The 21292-nt window shown below is 38.7% G+C and overlaps 1 protein-coding gene across 1 annotated transcript in view; it reads right to left on the bottom strand.

Annotated features, from left to right (window-relative positions):
• The window catches only part of ZFHX4 (zinc finger homeobox 4), a 182116-nt gene that overhangs the window by 156251 nt on the left and 4573 nt on the right, over positions 1-21292 (bottom strand). The window contains exon 2 of the mRNA XM_033842741.2: positions 328-2966. Coding sequence (XP_033698632.1) covers positions 328-2920 — 2593 coding nt within the window. The 5' untranslated portion in view covers positions 2921-2966. The remainder of the gene's footprint in view (positions 1-327; positions 2967-21292) is intronic.

Here is a 21292-nt window from a genome sequence, read left to right as displayed (position 1 = left end):
CGAAATCGAAGCTATAAACCTAGTAAGGTATCGCTAACGATGACAGGCAATTAATGACAATTAGTATTTGTTCATCAACATGTTACAGGAAAACAAAGTTTGCCAACTCCTCTTCTGCTGTCCTTGCTCCCTTAACTCCTGCCTCTCTGAAGTTAATTCAGGTTTGAAGTGAAGCACAAATGGGGGGATTATCCAGCTTAAAGAGAAAGTCCCTTCTAGTAAACTGCCCCCCATTTGTTGGCACTCACCACTTTATCTGGGTGCATCACGCCAAATCAAAATGTGATGAGAAACTAACAGCAGTGCGGAAAAGCAGTAAATACTGACCAAGTCCCGGTGCCAGGGCGGCCGCTGTCGCCGGGTCCAGCTGGAATGGATTGATCATCAGCTGCGGGTCGCCGGGGTTTTCCAGCTTCATCCCGGTCAGGCCTATATTCTGGGCTAGGTAGTACTGATACAGCTCTGCCTCGGCCGGGGCGAGGCCCAGGTGCAGGTTATGCTGGATCTGCTTCATGTTCTGCTGCAGAAGCATCATGTTGTGCATGTGCTTTTCACTGGTCATGTGAATCCGCAGGTTCCGGGCCACGTTGGTTTCGTAATCGCACACCTCGCAGCGCCAGGTGGGTTTCTGCTTGGGTTTGGACGGAGAGGGGGTCCCGCAGCCACCGAGGCTAGGGTTGGAGGCCGGGGCCGAGTGGCCGAACACCTGGTCGCCATTGCCATTTTGGAGATTCTGCACATTGTTCAGGTGCTTGTCCGACTGCATATGAATACTGAGGTTGCCTTTGGTAGTGGTAGAGTAGTTACAAACCTCACAGCGGAAGGGTTTATAGCCACACGTGTAACTCTCGCCCCGGGCGAGCCTGGGGTGAGGCTGTCCAGTCTTACAATAAACACAGGAGCCGCCCGGCTCGGGGTGTTTCTCCTTCATGTGGGCCTCCAGGGTCTGCTGATACTTGTAGTGCCAGTTACATTTGGGACATTTGAGGGTTTTGCATGAGTTCCTTGAGTGCATCATAGTCATATGACCCCCAAGAGACCTCGAGGACCCCAAAACCGTGTCGCACTTGGGACACTCGATGCCACTGCCCGGTGAGCCGTCCCCGCCGGGCCCCGGGGTGCTGGGGGCGCTCGGGGTGAAGCCGTGCTGGTGCAGAGCGGCCGCGCCGTCTTCGTCCCCCCGGGCCGTCTCACTTGCATGAGCAGCCGTGGCACCGTCTTGGCTGGCACTCGCTTCCGCCAAGTCCTTGCCACTGATGCCGTAGCCGGTGGCGACACCGCCCCCGGCCCTGACGGCGGAGGCCTGCTTTTTCTTTTCTGGGTCGTCAGAAACAGTGGCCGAGGAGGACGAGGGGCCCTTTTCAATGAATTTTAGCACACTGGATGATAAAGGAGAAATGCTTTGGTTTAAGAGAGGGAAATCTTTGTTACCAATACTATCGGTGAGTTCACCTAATGCTTCCTCGTCGTCAAGTTCATTGGAGTACGCATCCTCTTCGTCCTCATCTCCCGCCTCGGTGGGCTCGCTCTTGACCGGGCACCCCCCGTTAGGGTGCAAAGTGTTGCTCTCTTTTGGCCTTTCACAGTTGTTGTTCTCTTGGTCTTTGCTCTCTGACGTCTTGCTAGACTCAGACGATGAGTGGCTGAGGGAGACGGAGGTAATCGGGGTGTTCACTACTAAACTAGACAGCCCCCCCAGAGTGACTTCAGCCTTTGGCATTTGGGTGATCCCCAGCGGCTGCTCTGCTGAGCCGGGGGTGTTCGCGCTCCCCTTCAAGAAGGCAAAGTCAGCCGGCAAAGAGTCACCATTTTCAACATGAAAAGCGCTCCATAAACCGCGGAAGGTTGGGTCGGGTCCTATGAGGTTTGTAGTAGAAAAATGGGGATAAACAGAAGTGGATTTTTTTGGTTCCAGAAAGCTTATAAGAGGTTCTTTGTCTTTGCCGATCCCCTGTATTATGGCGGAGACGCATTTGTTACCGAGGAGCTTCTGTTCCTCCTCGTTAAGGGTCATCCGATGATCATGCACAGCATGGGTTACGAATGACCTGATATAACCGAAAGACAACTTGCACAAGAAACACATTAAAACAGGTTTCCTTTTCCCATCGCTAACACAACCATCGAATTTGGACAAGTCCACATTGTTGGGGACATCTTTGGACACACAGGAGTTTTTGGCTGAGCCATCACTGGTTAGATAGTCTTTCTCTCTCTTGTGTCGGAGATCATAGACACGGAAACTGTGCAACACAGGACCAACTCCTGCTAGTGCTGAGGTATTTGGGAAAGCCTGATCGGCCGTATATGGTTTCCCGAGGGATGAAGCGATATGAAAAGTGTTGATGATCTGTGGGTAGAACGACAGAGGTGCAGAAGCAGAATGATCACTCTTCTCTCCAGCCGACGCCAGGGAGTCCAGAAACATCGCTGTTGAAAAGAGTTTGCTATTTGCCCCAGTCTGTGCATTCTGCCCACTTTCTTTGGAGTCCTCAATTATATAAGCTGACCCATCAGGCTGGTAAACGATCTCCCCGGTTAGATTTTCCACGTCACTGTCCTCTAACTCGCTGATCTCGCTCTCGTTGTCATCCTTCAGGGCCGGAAGGCGGGCATTCGGGCAGTGGTGTTCCATGTATTTCTGTAAACTGGGAAAAGAAGTAGCACATTCGTTGCACGGTATCTCCTTGGCTGAGGTAACCTGAGTGGCAGCTGCATTCTCGACGCTGAAACCCAGCAAGACTTCACTTTTGCGCTCATCGGTTTTCAGGTTGTCATCTGTGGAGCTGTTTTCCCTGTCAGGCTCCATCCCTGTAACTTTCTCTGGCACCTCATTATCAAGTTGTGCCGTTCCACATAGCTTTGATGTGCTCTGCCCATTTTCCTGCCTTGAGATAGGAGGGGAGTCACAGGTTTCCATGGCAATTGCTACATGGGGATCTCATTTCATCCAGCCTGTCAGGGACCTGGATAAAAAATAAGGTGAGAGGAGCCATTTTTATTAAATAATGACACAGCTCACTAATAGCCCATCACTAATTTACAGCTGCTGTAAACTCATACTATCTAAAAAGGTGAGGGGAAAAACTTAAAACCAGCATACCTATCTATCACAGACAGACTTTGTATAAATGTAGCAAAATAATGTAGATAGCTATCACAGGCATGCCTAGACATCCAAAGTGTTTTTGAAATCACTATGAGCATTCATCACAAATCTAAAATTCATATCAGTAAGCCGTATTTTTTTTTCATTCCTGTTTTCTGAAAACGGAGAGAACATACGTAAAAGCTTTAACACCCCCTTTAATAGAAATCTAAATGGCTTTCATAGATGATAGCAGGAAGAAAAGGACAACACAAATAACTTGTAATTTTTTAAATTTACCTTTTACTTTATCAGGCAGTGACTAGAAGGGGGGATGCGTGTGGGAGGGAGACCAACAATAGAGGAGCCTTAAAATGAGAAATATTACAGTCACAGGCAGCACGAACCAAACTCTTCTCTGGTTTTCATTTTGCCGGTAAATCAGCTTACTGCAAATCTTCCTTGTGCAAAAGCTCTCAGCAGGTATCTGGCTGGCTCTGATTAAGCACCAATCACAATTCTTCCCCACACTTCAGTCACCTCAATAGGCACCAGAACAGAAATTAATATTTACTGCAACCAGTCCTATCATCCTAGGGGACAAATCGTATTCACTTTTTTTTTTTTTTTTTCCACTGCAATACGTAATGAACACCATTCCAAATACCATTTTGATGTTATCAATCCTGGTGAGTTGCCCATCTCTCAACCGCTGCCTCAATCAACATCTCCTTTGGCTTAACAAATCATACCCAGGCACTACTGATGAAAACACTTCAATCTTTTTTTTTTTTTTTAGCTTTCTCCAGGCAAGCATCTTAGGCCATAAACTCCCTTTGTTGAGAATAAGACGCACTCTACAAAGCCATATCAGTTTCTGGTAGCATGGCAAGGTACCAGGGGAAAGTTGGGCATAAGTTGGTAATAATGCGTTCCCCTTCTGTGTGTGAATATGTATGTGTGTGCCCACTTGTGTGTGTACCTGCAAACCTCAGCTGCTGGAATAGCAGCTTAATTAGGGCTTAAGCTTCTCTGAGTCCCTGCAGATCTCTCCATTTGCAGAATGGCTCCACTATACACGAGAGCTGAGTGGTCTCAAACTTTAGTGCTTGTTTTCATTCTGTGACCCAGGCACCATCTTGATTTTATGAAACAGGTAACCCATCTTCTTTCAAATCTCCAAACAGAAGGGACTAAGAACTTCAAAGCAAAAAGCACTGTAATGTAAAAGTATCAACACTTTCTCGCACGCTGACAATTTCTGAAATCAGGAAGGTTGACGCGGCTATACTGCATTACGTGTTCTATTGGGGACCTGGCTATACTGCATTATGTATTATATTGGGGAGGATCGACATGCGATGACTCACCCTGGATGCCCCTCCCACCTCTACATTCTATTGTGTAGACTTCACAGTGGCAGAGAGCTAAGAAGAAAAACATAACTCTGGACTCATCAATATTACTAGGCATTTTAGAAATTCCTTTTCAAAAGTTCTTCTATAAGAAAGACATCTTTGAAGGTCACTGGCATATTAAGTATGAAGAATAACTTCTTCATACTCTCTTTACTGTAATCAAATTTCATCTTAGCTAAATCAGAGAGGAAGTCATCAGTTTCAAATACATCAAAAGATCTGCATAGATTGAAAATAAAATCAAAATTCGTTTTGGTATCTAAGATGGTTAAAATGACATTCTAATTGCTCACGAATCAAACATCACAAAGCTTAGTGTGTAATTTTAATCATTGAAGAGCTCCAGGTTAATTATCCTCACGGCATGCATGCAGCTTGTAAAACTCTCTGAAATAATCTGATAAACCCCCAAAAGCGTGAAAACCTAATAATTTTCTAATTAGTCCACAAACATTAATGTTTACCTTTGCATTTACCAAATCTGTACAAGGTATACATACTGAAGGCAGCCAAAATGTCTAAAATAGAATCCCTTGATGGACTAAAAGATATGAGGAAGACAGGAAGAAACTGGAGAGTTGGAGTGGAAGCAAGGTGGTAAATAATACTAAATTAATGATCCTAGATTAAAATGTAAAGTTCCAGGACCCAAAGTAGTTATTTTTTTTTCTTTCCTATGATAACTTCGGCAGATATGTGGAAGAAAATTCACCTTAATTACAAGAGTGAGGAAAGTTCTCAAACACTTTACAGCTTCGTAAAGAAGCTTCTGAGCTATTTTTATTATTTGAATTCTCTTTTACCTCCACGCCTACAACAGTTCTCAGCCTACAAAAACACTTACTAGAATTATTACACACATGCTGAATGCTCCCCAAATGAGTTATATGTAATGTGCAGTTAATAATTTTGGCCAGATGCCGAATGGATTCTGCAATATTTCTCTATATGAAATACTGCAGAGTCCATTCATGGACTCATGTCAATATTTCTCTATATGAAGTAGATCCTCTCTTTTTATTTTATCTTAACAGAGCCAGAAGTAACTTTCAAAAATGTAATGACATTATTGCTATGTGAAAAACAATTATGAAAACTATACTACAGTGTCCATCACAGATCACAGCTATGTGGCAGGATATATTTTGTTACAATACACCCACATAACTTTACACAAAATTGCCTATCAAGTTCTTCTCACAAGCTACACATTAATCAGAAACTAAGTCAAATACATAGTAAGTCTTCTCGGCAATTAAATTTACATTTAATTCCAAAAGCAACAGTAACAAAACTATCTGAACTGATAGAGCTAGTAATAGATTTACCTGATTCTTAAATTTGTAGCCATAGACTATGACCATGGCAGTGTTTACCAGCATGTTTGGATGGAATCGCTTTAGTTTGTGCGGTTAAAGTTATTTAGATCAATATGTACCGTGACACTGAATATGATGCTAAGTGATTTCACTGTCACCAGTGTCAGACAAGATCTTTCTTTTATCAACGTGTCCCACTTAGGAAATTTACACTAAAGTTTATAAGTCCCAGTTAAAAGACCACAAAGACAACCATTTAACTTAAACCACAGAATTCATTCCACAATGACTGCATAACAAGTAAACTCACTGTAAAAGTTGCTTCACCGTTTAAGCTGCTTTCTATTTACTCTTCACCAATTTCTATTCTCTACTGCCATGCATTCTATTTAAAAAAAAAATCACCCAAGTCCTCAAGAAATCTCAAAGAGAAAACCTAATATAATTTTAATGCTAAATTCAGAACAATACATACCTGCTGCTCTGCTTAGAATACATGTACACAGTTTTGGGTATTCTCAGTAATTCACAAGATCAGTGACTTTGATCATGTAAATCCCTTTTTCGGAACTAATGGACAACATGCAGAAAAGAACTTTTATTGCTTGTTCTGCCTTGCTTTCGTCCTGCAGTCACTGCTGCCTAAACTCTTCTCTGCTAAATGACCAAACCCACCTACCAGGAGGCTGGCTAATGAAAGGGGGTGCTTTCTGAACAACAGAAGAATTCCTTTGCATTCAGAAAGCAGAGTTCCCATTAGAACCCAAAATCAGGCCAGTTTTACCTCTGTTTTTTAATTGAGATTGTCCCAGCCCTCCTCTGTAGCACAGTGAGACAGTGTTTGTGAAATGATTAAAAAGAACGTGATCTGATCAAGAGGACAGAATAATGGGAAAGGAATGCTAGGTTAGCCACTCTGCTAAGTGCTGGGAAAGAAGACCACTGTGCCCCTTTGCCTATTGTTTTTATTCTCATCTGCTCTTTAGCCAACTCATAACACTTTGAGTTGCAATTCCATTTTAAACGGGTTAAAAGTTGTTCACTTACAAGGGAATTTGATAACAAGTTACAAATCCTAAATATATATATATATATATGTATATATATAGAAAATAAATAAAAATCCTTGAATTATATCAAGTTTCCAAAAGGTCATCACTGTCTCTGCTGTGGCCTTTTCCCCATCCCAAATCCTCTATCAATATGTCATAGTGAGTTAGGCAAAGACAAAAGAGAGGCGCAGTGTGAAAACGGCACATATATCTAATCCTGACAAAGCAATGAATAGACCTTCACAAGTATAATTATACTTGTTTATTTGTTGCCACGTACAGAGAACTGATGAAAAAAATCCATCAAAGTGGTATTATGCAGACACCAAGAGCTTCTTTTCTTCGGTTGCTAAAGCCACATTGAAGCTTAAATTCCTTATTGTTAAATTCAGAAGAAAGAAAAAAAAAAAAGATTTTTGGCTGGACTGTTTTTTTTTTTTTTTGCATCATTTGCTGACAGATCTTTTGTGTCCTAGGCTGTATTAGCTCACACTGCTACCTCATTTTTACCCATGCTGGAATTCATAATTACAAACTACTGTACAGAAGCTTTTAGAAGGGTGTGGTGTGCTGACCAAGACAAGAGGGTAGTGAAATCTGGCTTTTGATGTACATCAAAACACAGGTAAAGTACCTGTGTAGAAGCACCAGTTACGTCAGAATACATATTTGATCTCAGTCTTTTAAGTTGGTTGCTGGTGGTTTTCTTTACTCAGCTTTCTCTGCAATTTGCTTATTTTAGTATATGTTTAGTATCCCATTAAAGATCGCATAACTTCTTCCCCATTGCAGTATTAAAAACGTTAGCAATAAAGAAGGCAAATACAAGGATGTCAAAGGATTGAAAATATTGAGCAAAAAGATTTCAAACCAAAGTATTAAGGGACCATTATGTTCCAATAGACACTAAATTACGTAACTTAACAAAAGCACATTTTTACAGATGGGGGTGGGGCAAATAAGCTTTTTTTTTCTCTTGCAGGATAGAAATATATCAAAGTAAAAGCAATCTGCATAGTTAATGTTTGTGAGCTTTACAATTTAAAACAGAAAAGCTGTAATTTTTCTTTGCTGGCAATCTGGAAACACTCTGGAGTTAATTACAGCTGATTCGGAGTGAACCACACAAACAAAGACCAGTCTATGTCCAGACAATTATACTGCATTAACCAGCTTAGAGCTTCCTGCTGATGTTTCAGGGGTCTTCTGTTACACCCTTCTACCTTCCCAGCACGAGAGAAAATGCTTCTGCAAGAAGGAATTAATGAACAGAGCTGCAAAAGAATGTGTGACGACCTCTCCTGACACGGCAAAAACTTTCCACCCATGTCACGACAAAGGGGAGAAGGTAATTAAGTTTGAATAGAAGGATGTAACCAAATATAGTAAGCACCTAAACCAAGCACATTTTTAAAACGGGAAAGTTGACAAAGACAAACATGAGTGTGTAAGTCAATGAAGTCATTTTCCCCTGTTTACCTCTCATTTTTCTCATTAAAACCTAAATTAGCTATTCAGTGCAGATTTATTTCCTTCTCATAAACAGGACCCTTATAATCGATGCTTCTGTCTCTCGTTTTTTCTTCCTCTTCCTCTCCCTCTCTTTCCAGCCTCATTTTCCCTCATTCTCTCTCTCGTCTCTAAACCTCCATGGACTTTAAATGACAATTACATGTCATTAAACACATGTGTTGGAAAACTAAAGAGGAAAAGTACTCTTTGCCAATGGGTCCGATAGTTCTTAATTTGATTAATTGTTGTGGGAAATAGGAATTTTACTCAGTTTTCTTCGCAACTTTAATCAAACTCCAGCTACTTTCCTTAGAGAGAAATCAATAATCTCTCCTTAACCAAATTACACCAATATATGACTCATTTTATTTGTTTGCTTCGGGAAAATTTCATAATCAGTGAGCAAAATGGACCTAATACTTTAGCTATCCTCTGTAAACAAACTTTGGTCCTTTTAACCAATCTAGTTGATTTCTAATTTTCTTATTCATTCTAATTGAAAATGAATAGTTTGCATTGGTGTGAGAAAGGACATGAACTGTAATTATGTTCAGTGCCTCTCTCTGATTCTTTCTTTGATACTGTTTTGCCAGTATTCCAGCTGACATTGGGGCTTTGTAGTGATTGCTTCATTAAAGGGTAAGGATGTCCTAATCAGCTAAAGCATTACTAGAAAGCTGTTGTTTGCCAATACTGTGAGAATATACCAACCTTTTTTTTTTTTTTTTTTTTTTGGCTTTTGCTTTCTTTATAGAAGAAAAAGGTACCTCTGGATGCCATTACCCAGCCATACTTAAGTATTAATCATCTTCCCTTTGTCTCATCTATGCAAAGTAGGATTAGAGTTAAATGACTCTATGATCCTTTTAATTTTTTTCCCTAAATAAATATTAATCTACAAATCAATTAGTTGGTGTTATATTAAAACACATATAAATATACTCTCTGGAAACACTAAAAGGTTGTGTAAACTACCCTCATTTTACAAAGCATCTCAATGACGGACAGGATCATTTTCCCTTCTCAGACCCCTCTCCCTCAATCCCTACTATATTTGAAATTTCAAGTAAATAAAACTTTGAAATAGAAAGTCTAAACATGGAAACCTTTAGTTTTCCTTGGAAAGGCATGTACTGAATTAATCATTTTTAAAATTTATAAATCATATTTGCCATGTTTTTTATATGATTTCTAGTCTCTAAAACGTAATTGACTAATCTCTCTGGCATACACCCAGTTTAAGAGTGTTTAGTTGATAATGCTTTTAAGTTGTCACATAGGAACATTTAAAAAATTCATCTTAATTGGTTTCATCAAGGTAAATATAACTATAGAATATTTGGCTTCAGGAACGGATTTACCAGACTAGTGAAAACCATTTCACACATACATTTTTCTCATATACAATGTGAAGACAATATATCCTAACATATACATGCATTTTTTTCTTCTTTGTCTATTAATATATAAAATTCATTATTGAAATACTGACAACTAAATATTTAAATGAGGAAACAATTGTATAATTATTTGTATTTCATGAGTCCCACAATATGATCTCATAACCAATATAGCATAAGCATAGTAGTATATTATTATTATTTTTTTGAAAAATGTCATTCTTTGCAGGCTAAACCTACCATAATTATCTTCATAAAATTAATCACAGGTCAGGTATTCCAGCAAACAATCCTATTCCCAGGGCAATGATTTCAAACAATTCAAAATAGTTTTAATGAAGAAAGTTATATGCATAATTTCTTAAATCACTACCAAGTGCCCTCTTACTATCCAAGACTCTTAGTCTATCAAATGCAAGTCTCTTTTTATATCCCATGTAGATTTTTTAAATTATTTTATATTAGAAACCTAAGTGGACTAACATAGAGACTAACATAGAGAACCTAAGTGGAATGAAATGTTTCTTCTGGATGAAATATTGGCAAATTTATGTTTGAGCACTCAGATTTGTTGGTTATTTTATTTCTATTATGAAGAGCCTCTTGTTTGCTTTTTGTGTATGTGTGTGGTTTGTTTGTTTGTTTGTTTGGCCTGAAAGTTAATTTTCCTGCTGTCCATAAGTGAAGTGTGCAATTCAGTAATTAACTTTTGTGTTTTAAATGTATGCACGTTAATTAAATTGCATTATAAACAAACAAACGTGAACCATAATTATAAGCTCCTTGGTTTACCCACATATTATCCCTTTTCAAACAAACTTGATGTCAGACAAATTAAAATCAAGCAGCCAGCAATTTTGAGTTGAATTTTACATGATCTGCTGGTAACCTGATTACTTTAACTTCAATATCATTACAGGAAAAGTATTTCAGGAAAAATAATGACAAGAATTCCAACAGGAGACAAGGTTAATTGTATTGATTCAAAAGATGCATGTTCATAGGAACCATGTTGAAGGAATAATGTTATCTCAAATCTACAGTTTCTATTAAAATGAAGTTGTCCAGCATGAAAGAGGCAATTAAGATTAGTGTCTGCAGAACTAGAGATACTAAACTAACTAATTATCTGGGCCCAATTATCTTATACTTTAAGTAGCAAAATATCAGTGTGGAGCAACTACAAGGCATAAGGTTTGCAGGTTTATTTACTGACTGGTGTATCTATTAGGACCAAGAACAAGTGGAGCTGTCAGGACATAATGAAGGTAAATGATTAGTTAGCACCAAGCCTGAACTCTTCTTCAATGCAATAAGAGTTAATTAAAGTTTACCACCAAACATCAACCAAAGAAGGATGTTGATCAGGTTTCAGCATTAAGTGCAAACAGACAATAGTTGGCAGCAATTAGTGCAGCTATCAAATGACATGCAATGATAATTATACATTTAAAACTGCTAAAGAGCTGGGGGGAAAAAAAACTAATCAGCCTCTTTGAGGACAAATACTCAAAGGGCAGGAAACAGGTATCAGATTATTTCACTTTAACACTGTAAATCAATAGAATTAAACAAGAAAAGGCTGTATGGGTACATTATCTGAAAGAGAACAGTTCACTGGATCCAAAATGAAATAAATCTGCTAGTACTGGTCTCTCAAAGATAAGAACTTCTGGAGCTAAAGAAAATCAGTTACTTTTCAATTAAAGTTTCAGAGTGAAGTCTGTGTAAAGAAAGTTTAGCTTCTGGGTTTTGTGTAAACCCAACAATGCGACAAGTATTCCAGCATAATTACTGTTATTTAAATTAAGTATTAACTTCCACTCTAACGGTACTGTCAAAAGTGCTTTATGCCTGAATATTATCTTTGTGCGCTCGAATACTACCTCCCTGAAACATGTTTAGATGTTAGGGTCAAAATTCTTTTAATACAGCTAAATTTAAAACAAAAGCCATGTATACATATTTAGTGTACGTTATGGCAGGTCTTCCCTTGATGCCATTCAAATCTACGACTTCAATCTTCCCGGAATCAATGAGTCTGCATACAACACATGCCTGAAAATACTTTTAATAAATCATCTCATTCTTTACCATGGTTTCTGGCCTGCAGCCTAGAGCATGTCTCCAGAAATGTGCCCATCCTCATGACCCCCACCTCTCCATTTTCCCAACTAATTCTGTTATGCTAAGGATTTGTACACAGTGTTGGCTAATCCCAATATTTCCCTGGAGCTAAATCTAAGCCATGGCCGACTCCCAGCACAAAAATATCTTTCTCCAAAAGCCCTTTCGCCCCCTTCAGCACTCATACACTCATTGGTCCTGACATTTTCACTTCAGCCATGACAAATGAGCTGATGACTCTGATGTGATTGCACGGGAGGATGGCTTTATCTAAAGATATATCATTAACTCTCATCACCATCTCCTAATATGGCTCTTCTGGGTTAATGTGTTGTGAAAATTTGAGGAAATTTTTGTGTAAATATATGCACTTTAAGGAGTAAGAGACCAACTTCATCAAAAGGAGAAAAGGGAAGCCAGAGTGGACAGGATCAGGGAAGGGAAAAAAAAAAAAAAGACTAGCATTAACTAAATGTTGCTCTGGGGATTTAAGTAACTCGACTCAACCTCTGCCCCAGCAAACCAGCCATCTGACTGTCTCTTAAAGGCCCCTTCCCCTCCAGAGGGGCGGCTGGAGCAGAGCATAATCTGTGAAGTGGCACAAATGAAGCTTCTCAGATAAACACGGCTAATCAATCTGCAAGCCCATTTCTTTGTTTCTACCCCCCTCCCGTGTAGGACGGATTTTACTCTCGAACTCTTAATTCCCTACGTTACTAAATCTCTCTAAATTTATTTTAATGGAAAAAGGAATTGTCAAAACCCATTTCCTTCCAAGGGCATTGTCTTCTTCAATTAGAAAGGAGCAATCTTTTTCTGACCATTATTAAATGTGAAACTCTTCAAGCTTTAAAAAGAGGGGAAAGGGAAACTTTTCCATTTAGCATGAATGTCACAACCTTTAGGTTAAGTTAGAACCCAAGTTCCAGCTACACAGCTCTCCTTATATATACTATGGAGTTTACAGAGTAGATAACTGTTATAACCTCTTCTGTCAATTCATCTGAGAACGCTCAGCCAATCAGAGTCGACTGTAGCATAACAGACCTCGGGAAAGGAGGTCAGGCTTTGAGGTAAAGTGCTATTCACTACTGGACCATGCAAGGAGCTCTTTATTCCTGTTCTTATTGGCATCAGTCCCCCTCACTAGAGCAAGAACAAAGCCAAGTGCTCGTGTGAGGTTTATGAATAAATCAGAGGTGAGCCACTTTAAGTGCTGCCCATGACTTCCTTGTTGACAGTGAGCCCTTAAACAGGCTTCTATGACCAGCAACTTCTGGCAAACCACAATGATTCCTAATCTGCAACCTGTTTCATTTCGAGAACTAAGTGGCCCACCCCATTTTTCCTGCAAGTTTTCACCTTTCAGGCAGTTCTTATTCTATCTCGAGCAGTTTAGCTTTACAATCCCAGAGCAGTCAGCCGGCTCTACGGTCATCATAGAAATTGTACCAACTGAAAATCTTCCTTTGCTTGGAAAAATTCCACAAATGAAAACATCTCCAGCATAACAGAAATTATTCTCATATTAATATTATAGAATCTTTGGATATGGGAGGAGTTCAACCAACTAGGTTGAAAAATGTTAAATGATTTGCTGAAGGAGACATACACACACACACACACACACACACACACACTAGATTCTCATTGGCTGTGCCCTGTAGTTGTGTGATATTTCCTGGAAATTTCTCTGAGCTTCAGTTTCCTTATGGGTTAAACCAGGGGATTGTGCTATATCCCTTCCGACTTCAACAAGCTATGGTTCTAATACAAAAACCCATTTAGATTGTGCTGGAAGATAGTTTTCCCTGTGGAATTTTCCAAGACAGACCCAGATGTTTTTAAGGTCGCATTTTTTTTCAATACCCAGATTTCAAGAGGAGAGGCAGATTCCAGTAGTATAGTAAACTGAAGTGTTTTATTTATGTTTTTAATTAACAATCAGATTTTTTCATGTACTCATGTATTTATTGAGGATATTTACCAAGGATTTGCCAATATTGTCCACCACTGTGAATACAGGGATTAAACAGACATGGGTGCTGCCCTCATGGAGACTGAAATTTATTTGAGGAGGAACTTAAACAAGCATCATGAAAAATGCTAAGATGCTAATTATTTTCTTCCAATGAAATATATCCTACCCTATCAGTAGTCAGTAAATGCTTAGCCTTAAATAAATGTGCTTCAAATGAATGGTTAAGTCCAGGGCCACTTATAAATGACCAGAACGTAGGCAAGGCACACACTTTTATTTTTAAGAAAAACTTGAGCAAAGATTGTGAACTAAATATATATTATAAATGTCAAGCGAAAACCAAACTCAAATCTGGGAAATTACTATCCAAAATACACTTATATTTTCCACAAAAATATAAAGAATAATTTTAAGTGTGTATCTTACATGCAACACAATGGGAAATTATTATGAATTTAAAAATCAAAAAGAAAAAAACATCAGAGAAATAGATTTTAGTTTAGAGGATCGAAAAATTGTGTTTATAAATTTATTAACCCTTATCGTGAATCTTATCACCTTTGAACCTGGGTCGTCCTCCTCTGAATAATGCACTCCTATAGAAAGATAAAGGACTGCGATGTCCTCCATGAGATAAGCCAAGAGGAAACTCATAACTTGGCTATAAAATTCCCACAAGAAAGGCTTCCCTGGTGGCGCAGTGGTTGAGAGTCCGCCTGCCGATTCAGGGGACACGGGTTCGTGCCCCGGTCCAGGAAGATCCCACATGCCGCGGAGCGGCTGGGCCTGTGGGCCATGGCCGCTGAGCCTGCACGTCCGGAGCCTGTGCTCCGCAACGGGAGAGGCCACAGCAGTGAGAGGCCTGCGAACCGCAAAAAAAAAAAAAAAAAAAAAAAAAAAAAAAAAAATTCCCACAAGAAAATTTAAGGGTTTTATAATATTACTGGGTTATTAAGAACTGGATCTTTTCTCTAGGTTGGTATAAATTTTGGTCAGCAGGGTGCCATGTAAACAGTATTTATTCTTCTTTCATGGCATATCAAAATATCATAACATCAAGTATATAAAAAGGTATTGCTATGATATCTAATCCAGTTTGGGGAAAACCTCTAATTCAAAGGCTTTCAAACAGGTAGGGTCAGCTTCAATACTGAAATAAGCTTTGTGGTCTCTTCTATTATTGTATATAATGGACAGTCTGGAATCTTGAGTTCCTATAGATAGACTAAAGTCTGAATTACTTTAAAACTGTTTCTGTTCTAATTTGTTTCTTATAAAAAAGATCCCAGAGATGCATTAAAATCATCTAGAAACCCCTCAAAACCAAACCAACCTGTGATGATGGTGTAGAAAATATTGAGGTGGAGGCGTATCCACCTAGATGTCATCTAGGTATCTGTCAATGAGAAGACATGAGAAGGAGACTACCCTTTGGTCCTACCTCTTAGGCATCCCCCTTGACTAATTCCTATCTCCCTCCCTTGTCAGGGAGAGGGGCATCTCTCTTCAAAAGGTCTATGTAGATTTGCTTTATCAAGTACTCTTCAGGAGAGCATTATATCAAAACCAGCTATTGACAATAAAGAAGAGGGGAATGAAGGATATCGGGCCCTATCCACATTCACTTATTTTAATATGTTCATAACAGTTTAGCCTAAGGTAAGCTCTACAGCAGCTCTGAGACACAAACGAGGGACCTGAGGCTCAAAAAGATTAAATAACTTTGATAAGGTCATCTATAACAAGAATTTAACCCAAGTGTCTTACGGATCTAATAAGATTTCTATTGGTCATTGAGTTGTCAAAAAATTGGAGTAGATTTTCAAATATCTAAGACTTAAGTTAAACAAACTCATTTAAAAAGGAAAAAGGAATCCAAAGTAAACAGAATCAAAAGAATGTCTGGTTTTAAACTAAGTGTCATTCTTTCTCTACACTATGCTCCCTCTAAAACATCACAGCTTTGTCTTTACTTTCCCTCCACAAAATAGAAACCTTTCTTCTTCACACTGTGTTCATCGTTATTAAGAATACATTTTAAGTCACTGAGATCATTAGTACTTTTATGAATCGTAGACTCATCTTGGCCATTCAAAGTACCTAGCCTAACCTCCTACTTAACACAAAAACATGCTTCCAGTCACAGTGGTAAGAGGCCATCCAGATTCTACTGGTCTCCTTTCAGTAACAGAGAACTCACGCTCTCAGAGGAGACAACATCACTGTTGGATTACCATTGCACATTTTCCTTTTCTTCTCTTCCCCATTTCCACCACATTTGTATTCATTCACGGAACAAACCCTTTTCTAAGCAGCCAATATAGTTGAGTGGCCATTGGTCCTAGAGCTGGGACAGCTGAGTTCTTGTCCTGACATGTTCCTACCTTGCTGGCTGACTCAACGTTTACCTCTCCAGAATTCAGTATGCCATATTTTAAAATGAGCTGGTTGAACTGAAGAACTATAAGGAAGTTTCCAGGATTTAGCCCTTTGATAGTTTCCAGTTTTCTTACCACCCTACCTGCTCTTTTTCTGTTGCAATCGTGTTGGTCACTTCTTAGAAAATGAAAGAAATTTAGTCTACAGAGGAACACCACACAGGCTACCCCTATAAACACATCTAAAGAGGAAAGAGAGACATTAACATGGAAAAAGGGTAGGGGTGGGTGTGTGTGTGTCTGCATACACACTCCTAGTTTGTATCTATTAAACCAAAGGAGATGACTCACTCTCCATTCATTAGTGGGCTCAGGAAATTTTACGTATGAATTGCTTTATTGCTAAATGTATGGGGGAAAAGTACTACGAACTATATATTAGAAAATCTACATTAGTAAAGCCTTTCAGGTTTAATAAAGGTACTTTGGGATATGATTGGGCTTCTTCAATTTATTCTTCCAATCAGGCAAATTTTAAGATTCTTTATAAACTTCCTTCTTAGAAAGTTTTGTTTTGTTATTAACAGTACAACCAGGTGGCATACACCAGCTCATATGTTTTTATATTTTAACATTGTTAAAGCTATGGATTTCCTTTCTTCTTTACAGTGAAGGAAAAGAATTTTATGGACAGTTATAAAATGCATATTTTAACCCAAAAGTCGATTTTCCCTGGTTAAAATGATTTAGATCCGAGTAAATGCCTGCAGAACGCTTTCTGTTTTTACAGCTAAAACACAATGGAACCTATAAACTTTGTCCTAGAGGTACGTGCTATAATGTGTACGATTCAAAAATTATCAACTGTGCACTGTCGTCTCCCCGGGACAAGCAAACATTAGAAATGATCAATCATCTAAATATATGATGCTAGTGTGTGAACCCCTGACCCGAATGACTAAAACACCTACTCAGGACTTGTCTTGGACCATCAGGGCATTATGACACATTAACTAAGTCAAGCTGCCCAAATTCTTAAATTGTATTTGTTTATTTTTTCAATCTCTAAAATGTTAAAGTGGCTAATTATACCAGAGACAAGCTGCTTGCCAAATATGACTTTAGTGTCAAGCCATTTTTAGGTTGTGTGCGTACATTCAAAAGTGCCTCAAAATGGCAAATATTTTAGTTCACTCACAAACCTTGAAAAAAGTAGGGGAGTGGGAAGCAGCCATTCCTGGACTGAGGATTCTTTGTCAAACGTGAAACCGTATCAAACTTTCAGGGCAACTTGTGAACCTCTGAAACGAGGGAATTAACAGAACATCAAATCCAGCAAGATCACAGGGGGAACAATCCATATACAAGAAAATAATGCCATTGAGCCCTCATTAAAAGACCATTTTGTCCTTAGCCATCAAAGACTGTGAGTGCACTAAGATCTTGGTTATATCATCAGGGATAACTAAAACAAGTGCCAAGAGAAATTGTGCACTTTTAGTTCTCACATGTGTCCATCTGTTCACATATAAACATATATTCTGCTTTCTGTCTGATTCCTAAAAATCTTGATATCAGAATACCTTGGGCTTTTGCCCATTTCCTAAGAATGCAGACATCACATAAGCTACTATTAACCCATGTGTGATCCACTTCCATGGTGGCTGGAAAGCTGCCAGTTACAACACATGGTGCTTGGTTAACAATGTCTTAAAATATAAATGAATTTATTTTTTAAATTAACACATTTTTCTTATGGAAATACCTTAATAAGCCCTGCTTCATGTAAAAGAATAGCTTCCATGTGGATTTTTTTGTTCTTTTAGGATTTTTGCGCTTGCATATCCATAAAGTTAACCAGAAAAGTTTCTGAAACAATCCAGAATTTCTTGACAATTTTTCTAGAGGACTCTAGTAAAGAATTTTGGTGACTTTATATAACAAAGATCAAACACTTTTCCCTTACAATGTTCTGTACTCAAGAGGCAACCCTTACACTTTAATTTATGTGAAAACACTTCTGATTCCGCACGTTTCCATGTAACCATCTTAACAGTACTGAATAGCAACTGAACAGTTAAAGTGATGAGGCAAATAGAAGTTCTACAATCTAGAAACAAAACAAGTTAGGTTAATATCTGGCGGAATCTTTCAATCCTGCTCTGGGGTAGCCTTCAATGGCTCATTTGTGGTGACCCCAAACCGGAAAGAGCTTGTTTAAAATGTATACATATAAATAATTATCCACACTGTATTTGATTTACATATGTACAAAAGAACCAATTCCCACCTTTGAAAGTGTCTTAACACTTATGGTATTTTAACTGCCCTAATTATGGTTGAAGAAACATCATTAAGAGCCCTGATCACGTCAACTGATAACCAGTTACAGCCCTAACTAGTGACAAGGGAAAACCCTACTGCAAATGTCTCCAAGAGTACTTAGACACTTTCAAAAAGACTTATCTCTAAGTGAAATACACAATACTCCTACAAAGCAACACGAAGATGAATTAAATCCTAAGAAAATAACTCTGTATCCTCTTCCACCAGCCCCTCCCAGCCCGAAAAGCTGAAAGGCCACTTAAAACACTTAACATTGCCAAAAAATCAGAATACACAACTCTTTCCCAAGTGAAGTGTTCTACCAACTGAGACAACTATTTATAGCCGATAGGGTAGGGGATGGGGGAGGGAGCATCATATATTCCATTATTAACTACATGAGATATCCACACCATACTACTGGCCTCTTCTGAAATAACTGTTTTTGCCAGCAAAGTGCTGGGAATTCTTGATACCCAATAGTCAATATTTGGCTAGCCTAGCATGTTTCTGAAAACTCTTCTATATACAAACCTCTGTTTATCGTCCTCTAGCTGCACTACTGCCATACATATTACTTCCCAGTGATGATGAAAACTCAGGGCATCTTAGAAAGTTGCTGAAATCTGAGCCCCTGCTTGTTTTCTCAAGTCTTGGACAAACATAACTTTAGAGCGAGCAGAGCATAGGCATAAAGAAAGAGGAGCCTGCATTTTCATCTTCCTTTCATCTCGGTCATTCAGTCAGCCATTCAGAACCCTATTCAACAGAGCTTTTCATTATGCAAAAAAATGCTAATCCTTTTCCGATGCTTTCACACTTGTATAAACCCCCATTCCTTCAACTGAAAAGCAATTATATCAGTTTACCTTTCTGTCAAAAACAGGATTAATATTCCAATAACAGAATTTCCTTTCTTCTCCTATCTTTCTGCTTTAGGAAACTAGAGATTATTAGTAGAGGCATTCTTAGAACAAGAATACATTATTTTAAATATGATTATGTGAACCAATGAGCGGGAAAAGGAGAAGAATCATAGGAAGAAAAAGTCCTTCAGTTACAGCAGAAACTCTTTTCTGTGACACAACTGACCTTTCCTTTGCAGATGCCCAAAGACGCGGAGTCTCACTCTGGTCTATTAATCAGAAACAAATTATGAAAGAATGTAGCTGGACTGGTTGACACTATCCCATCTTGGGAGACTCAGTCACAGCCTAGTAACAATGTCCTCTTCATGGGTAATGAACAGCCATGACAAATGGGGCAGAGAAACTATTTATTTGCATATGTAAATTCTCACACAAGGGAAACATGTACAAACAAGTGTCATTGTAAGGTGGATTAGGCAAACAACGCTTTCTTTTTAGGACATTCTGCAGCCCAGAACATTAGTCAGCACAATTAAACCAGTCTCCATGGAGACTAATGAAATTTCACCATGGTATGAGTTAAATTAGATAGCTAGTTATGTGTTTCCACAATCCAACTTGAAATCCATTATTGTTTCAGAACAATACAGCAATTGTGCCTAGCTGATCTTTGCCAGCTCAACAAGCTTCTAAGTTGACAATTTGCATATGTTAATATAATTAAGCACTAATTACATGAAACTTGTACATATTCACATGCACTTTCCCTGGGCGCTTTTCAGTTTGAACCTTGGCAAAGTCTTTAACCCTTAGAATGGTTTGAGAGGAAAAAAAAAGAAACTCTGCCTGTGGGTACAGCCCCTAGGCAGACACAGAAAGGCTCCTCATTTATAAACACAAAGCTTAACCTGGCTTCTCATATTTCTAGCAACAATGACAGAAAATATTTTGTGAATGTGCTAGGGATGGGGGGGTGGGGGGGTGGATTCATCTTTAAAGACTCATAACTAGTATCTTCTCATAGGTAAGTAATAACACTCATTTCAAGAAAAATGTTAAGGAAGAGTTTGCTGTCACTGACATTGTCGAACGTTGGGAGATGAAAATGATTTGACAACAGCAAAAACAGCAAGTAGAAAAGGAAAAAGGAACCAGCAGCACCTAATGAGCTTTACATAAATATATGCAGAGGCAATTAAGCAATGTTAATTACTATGACAGCAGTTAATTGAATATAATTAGATATTTTAAGCCACTGAATAAAGCATAGTTAAGATTAATTTTATTGAGATTAATTGTAAATAAGGATAGATTAACTCTGTGTTTTGACAGCCATAAAAAGTAGTTCTGCAAATGAAGCAGGAGCGTGGCCACCAGTCCAAAAATCATATATTATTTTAATGTCACACCTCAGAATCATCTCCTCAATAAACATGACTTTTCAAACCCAAACAGACAGGAATCTTGAAGAAAAACAAACAGCTTGCAGAGATTAAAGAGCCTTTTGTCCTTTTTCATGTGCATTTCTTTTAACAGACTAAATTAAGCGAGTCTGGTGTACGTGTTTTAGGAAGGAACATTTCACACTGAATGGAAAAAATGTTCTATCACATATGAAATTCGTGCAGCTGCGCGGAACTTGGTCCAGATGGTTTTAGACTATAAAACACCCCCAAATGATAGACAGTAGGCCTTCCCAAGATTATGTGATAAAGTCACAATCTTTTATTTTGACCTCCCAAATTTCTGCTTTGTATTATTTCCCATCAAATCACATCTTTTCTTTTACAAATGTGTTTCTCCAAGAGGGTTAAAGAAACGTT

Source organism: Tursiops truncatus, chromosome 17 (genome assembly GCF_011762595.2).
Source record: "Tursiops truncatus isolate mTurTru1 chromosome 17, mTurTru1.mat.Y, whole genome shotgun sequence".
Taxonomy (NCBI): domain Eukaryota; kingdom Metazoa; phylum Chordata; class Mammalia; order Artiodactyla; family Delphinidae; genus Tursiops; species Tursiops truncatus.
Note: the sequence above shows the minus strand (reverse complement) of the source record. Positions and strands in the feature narration are given on the sequence as shown.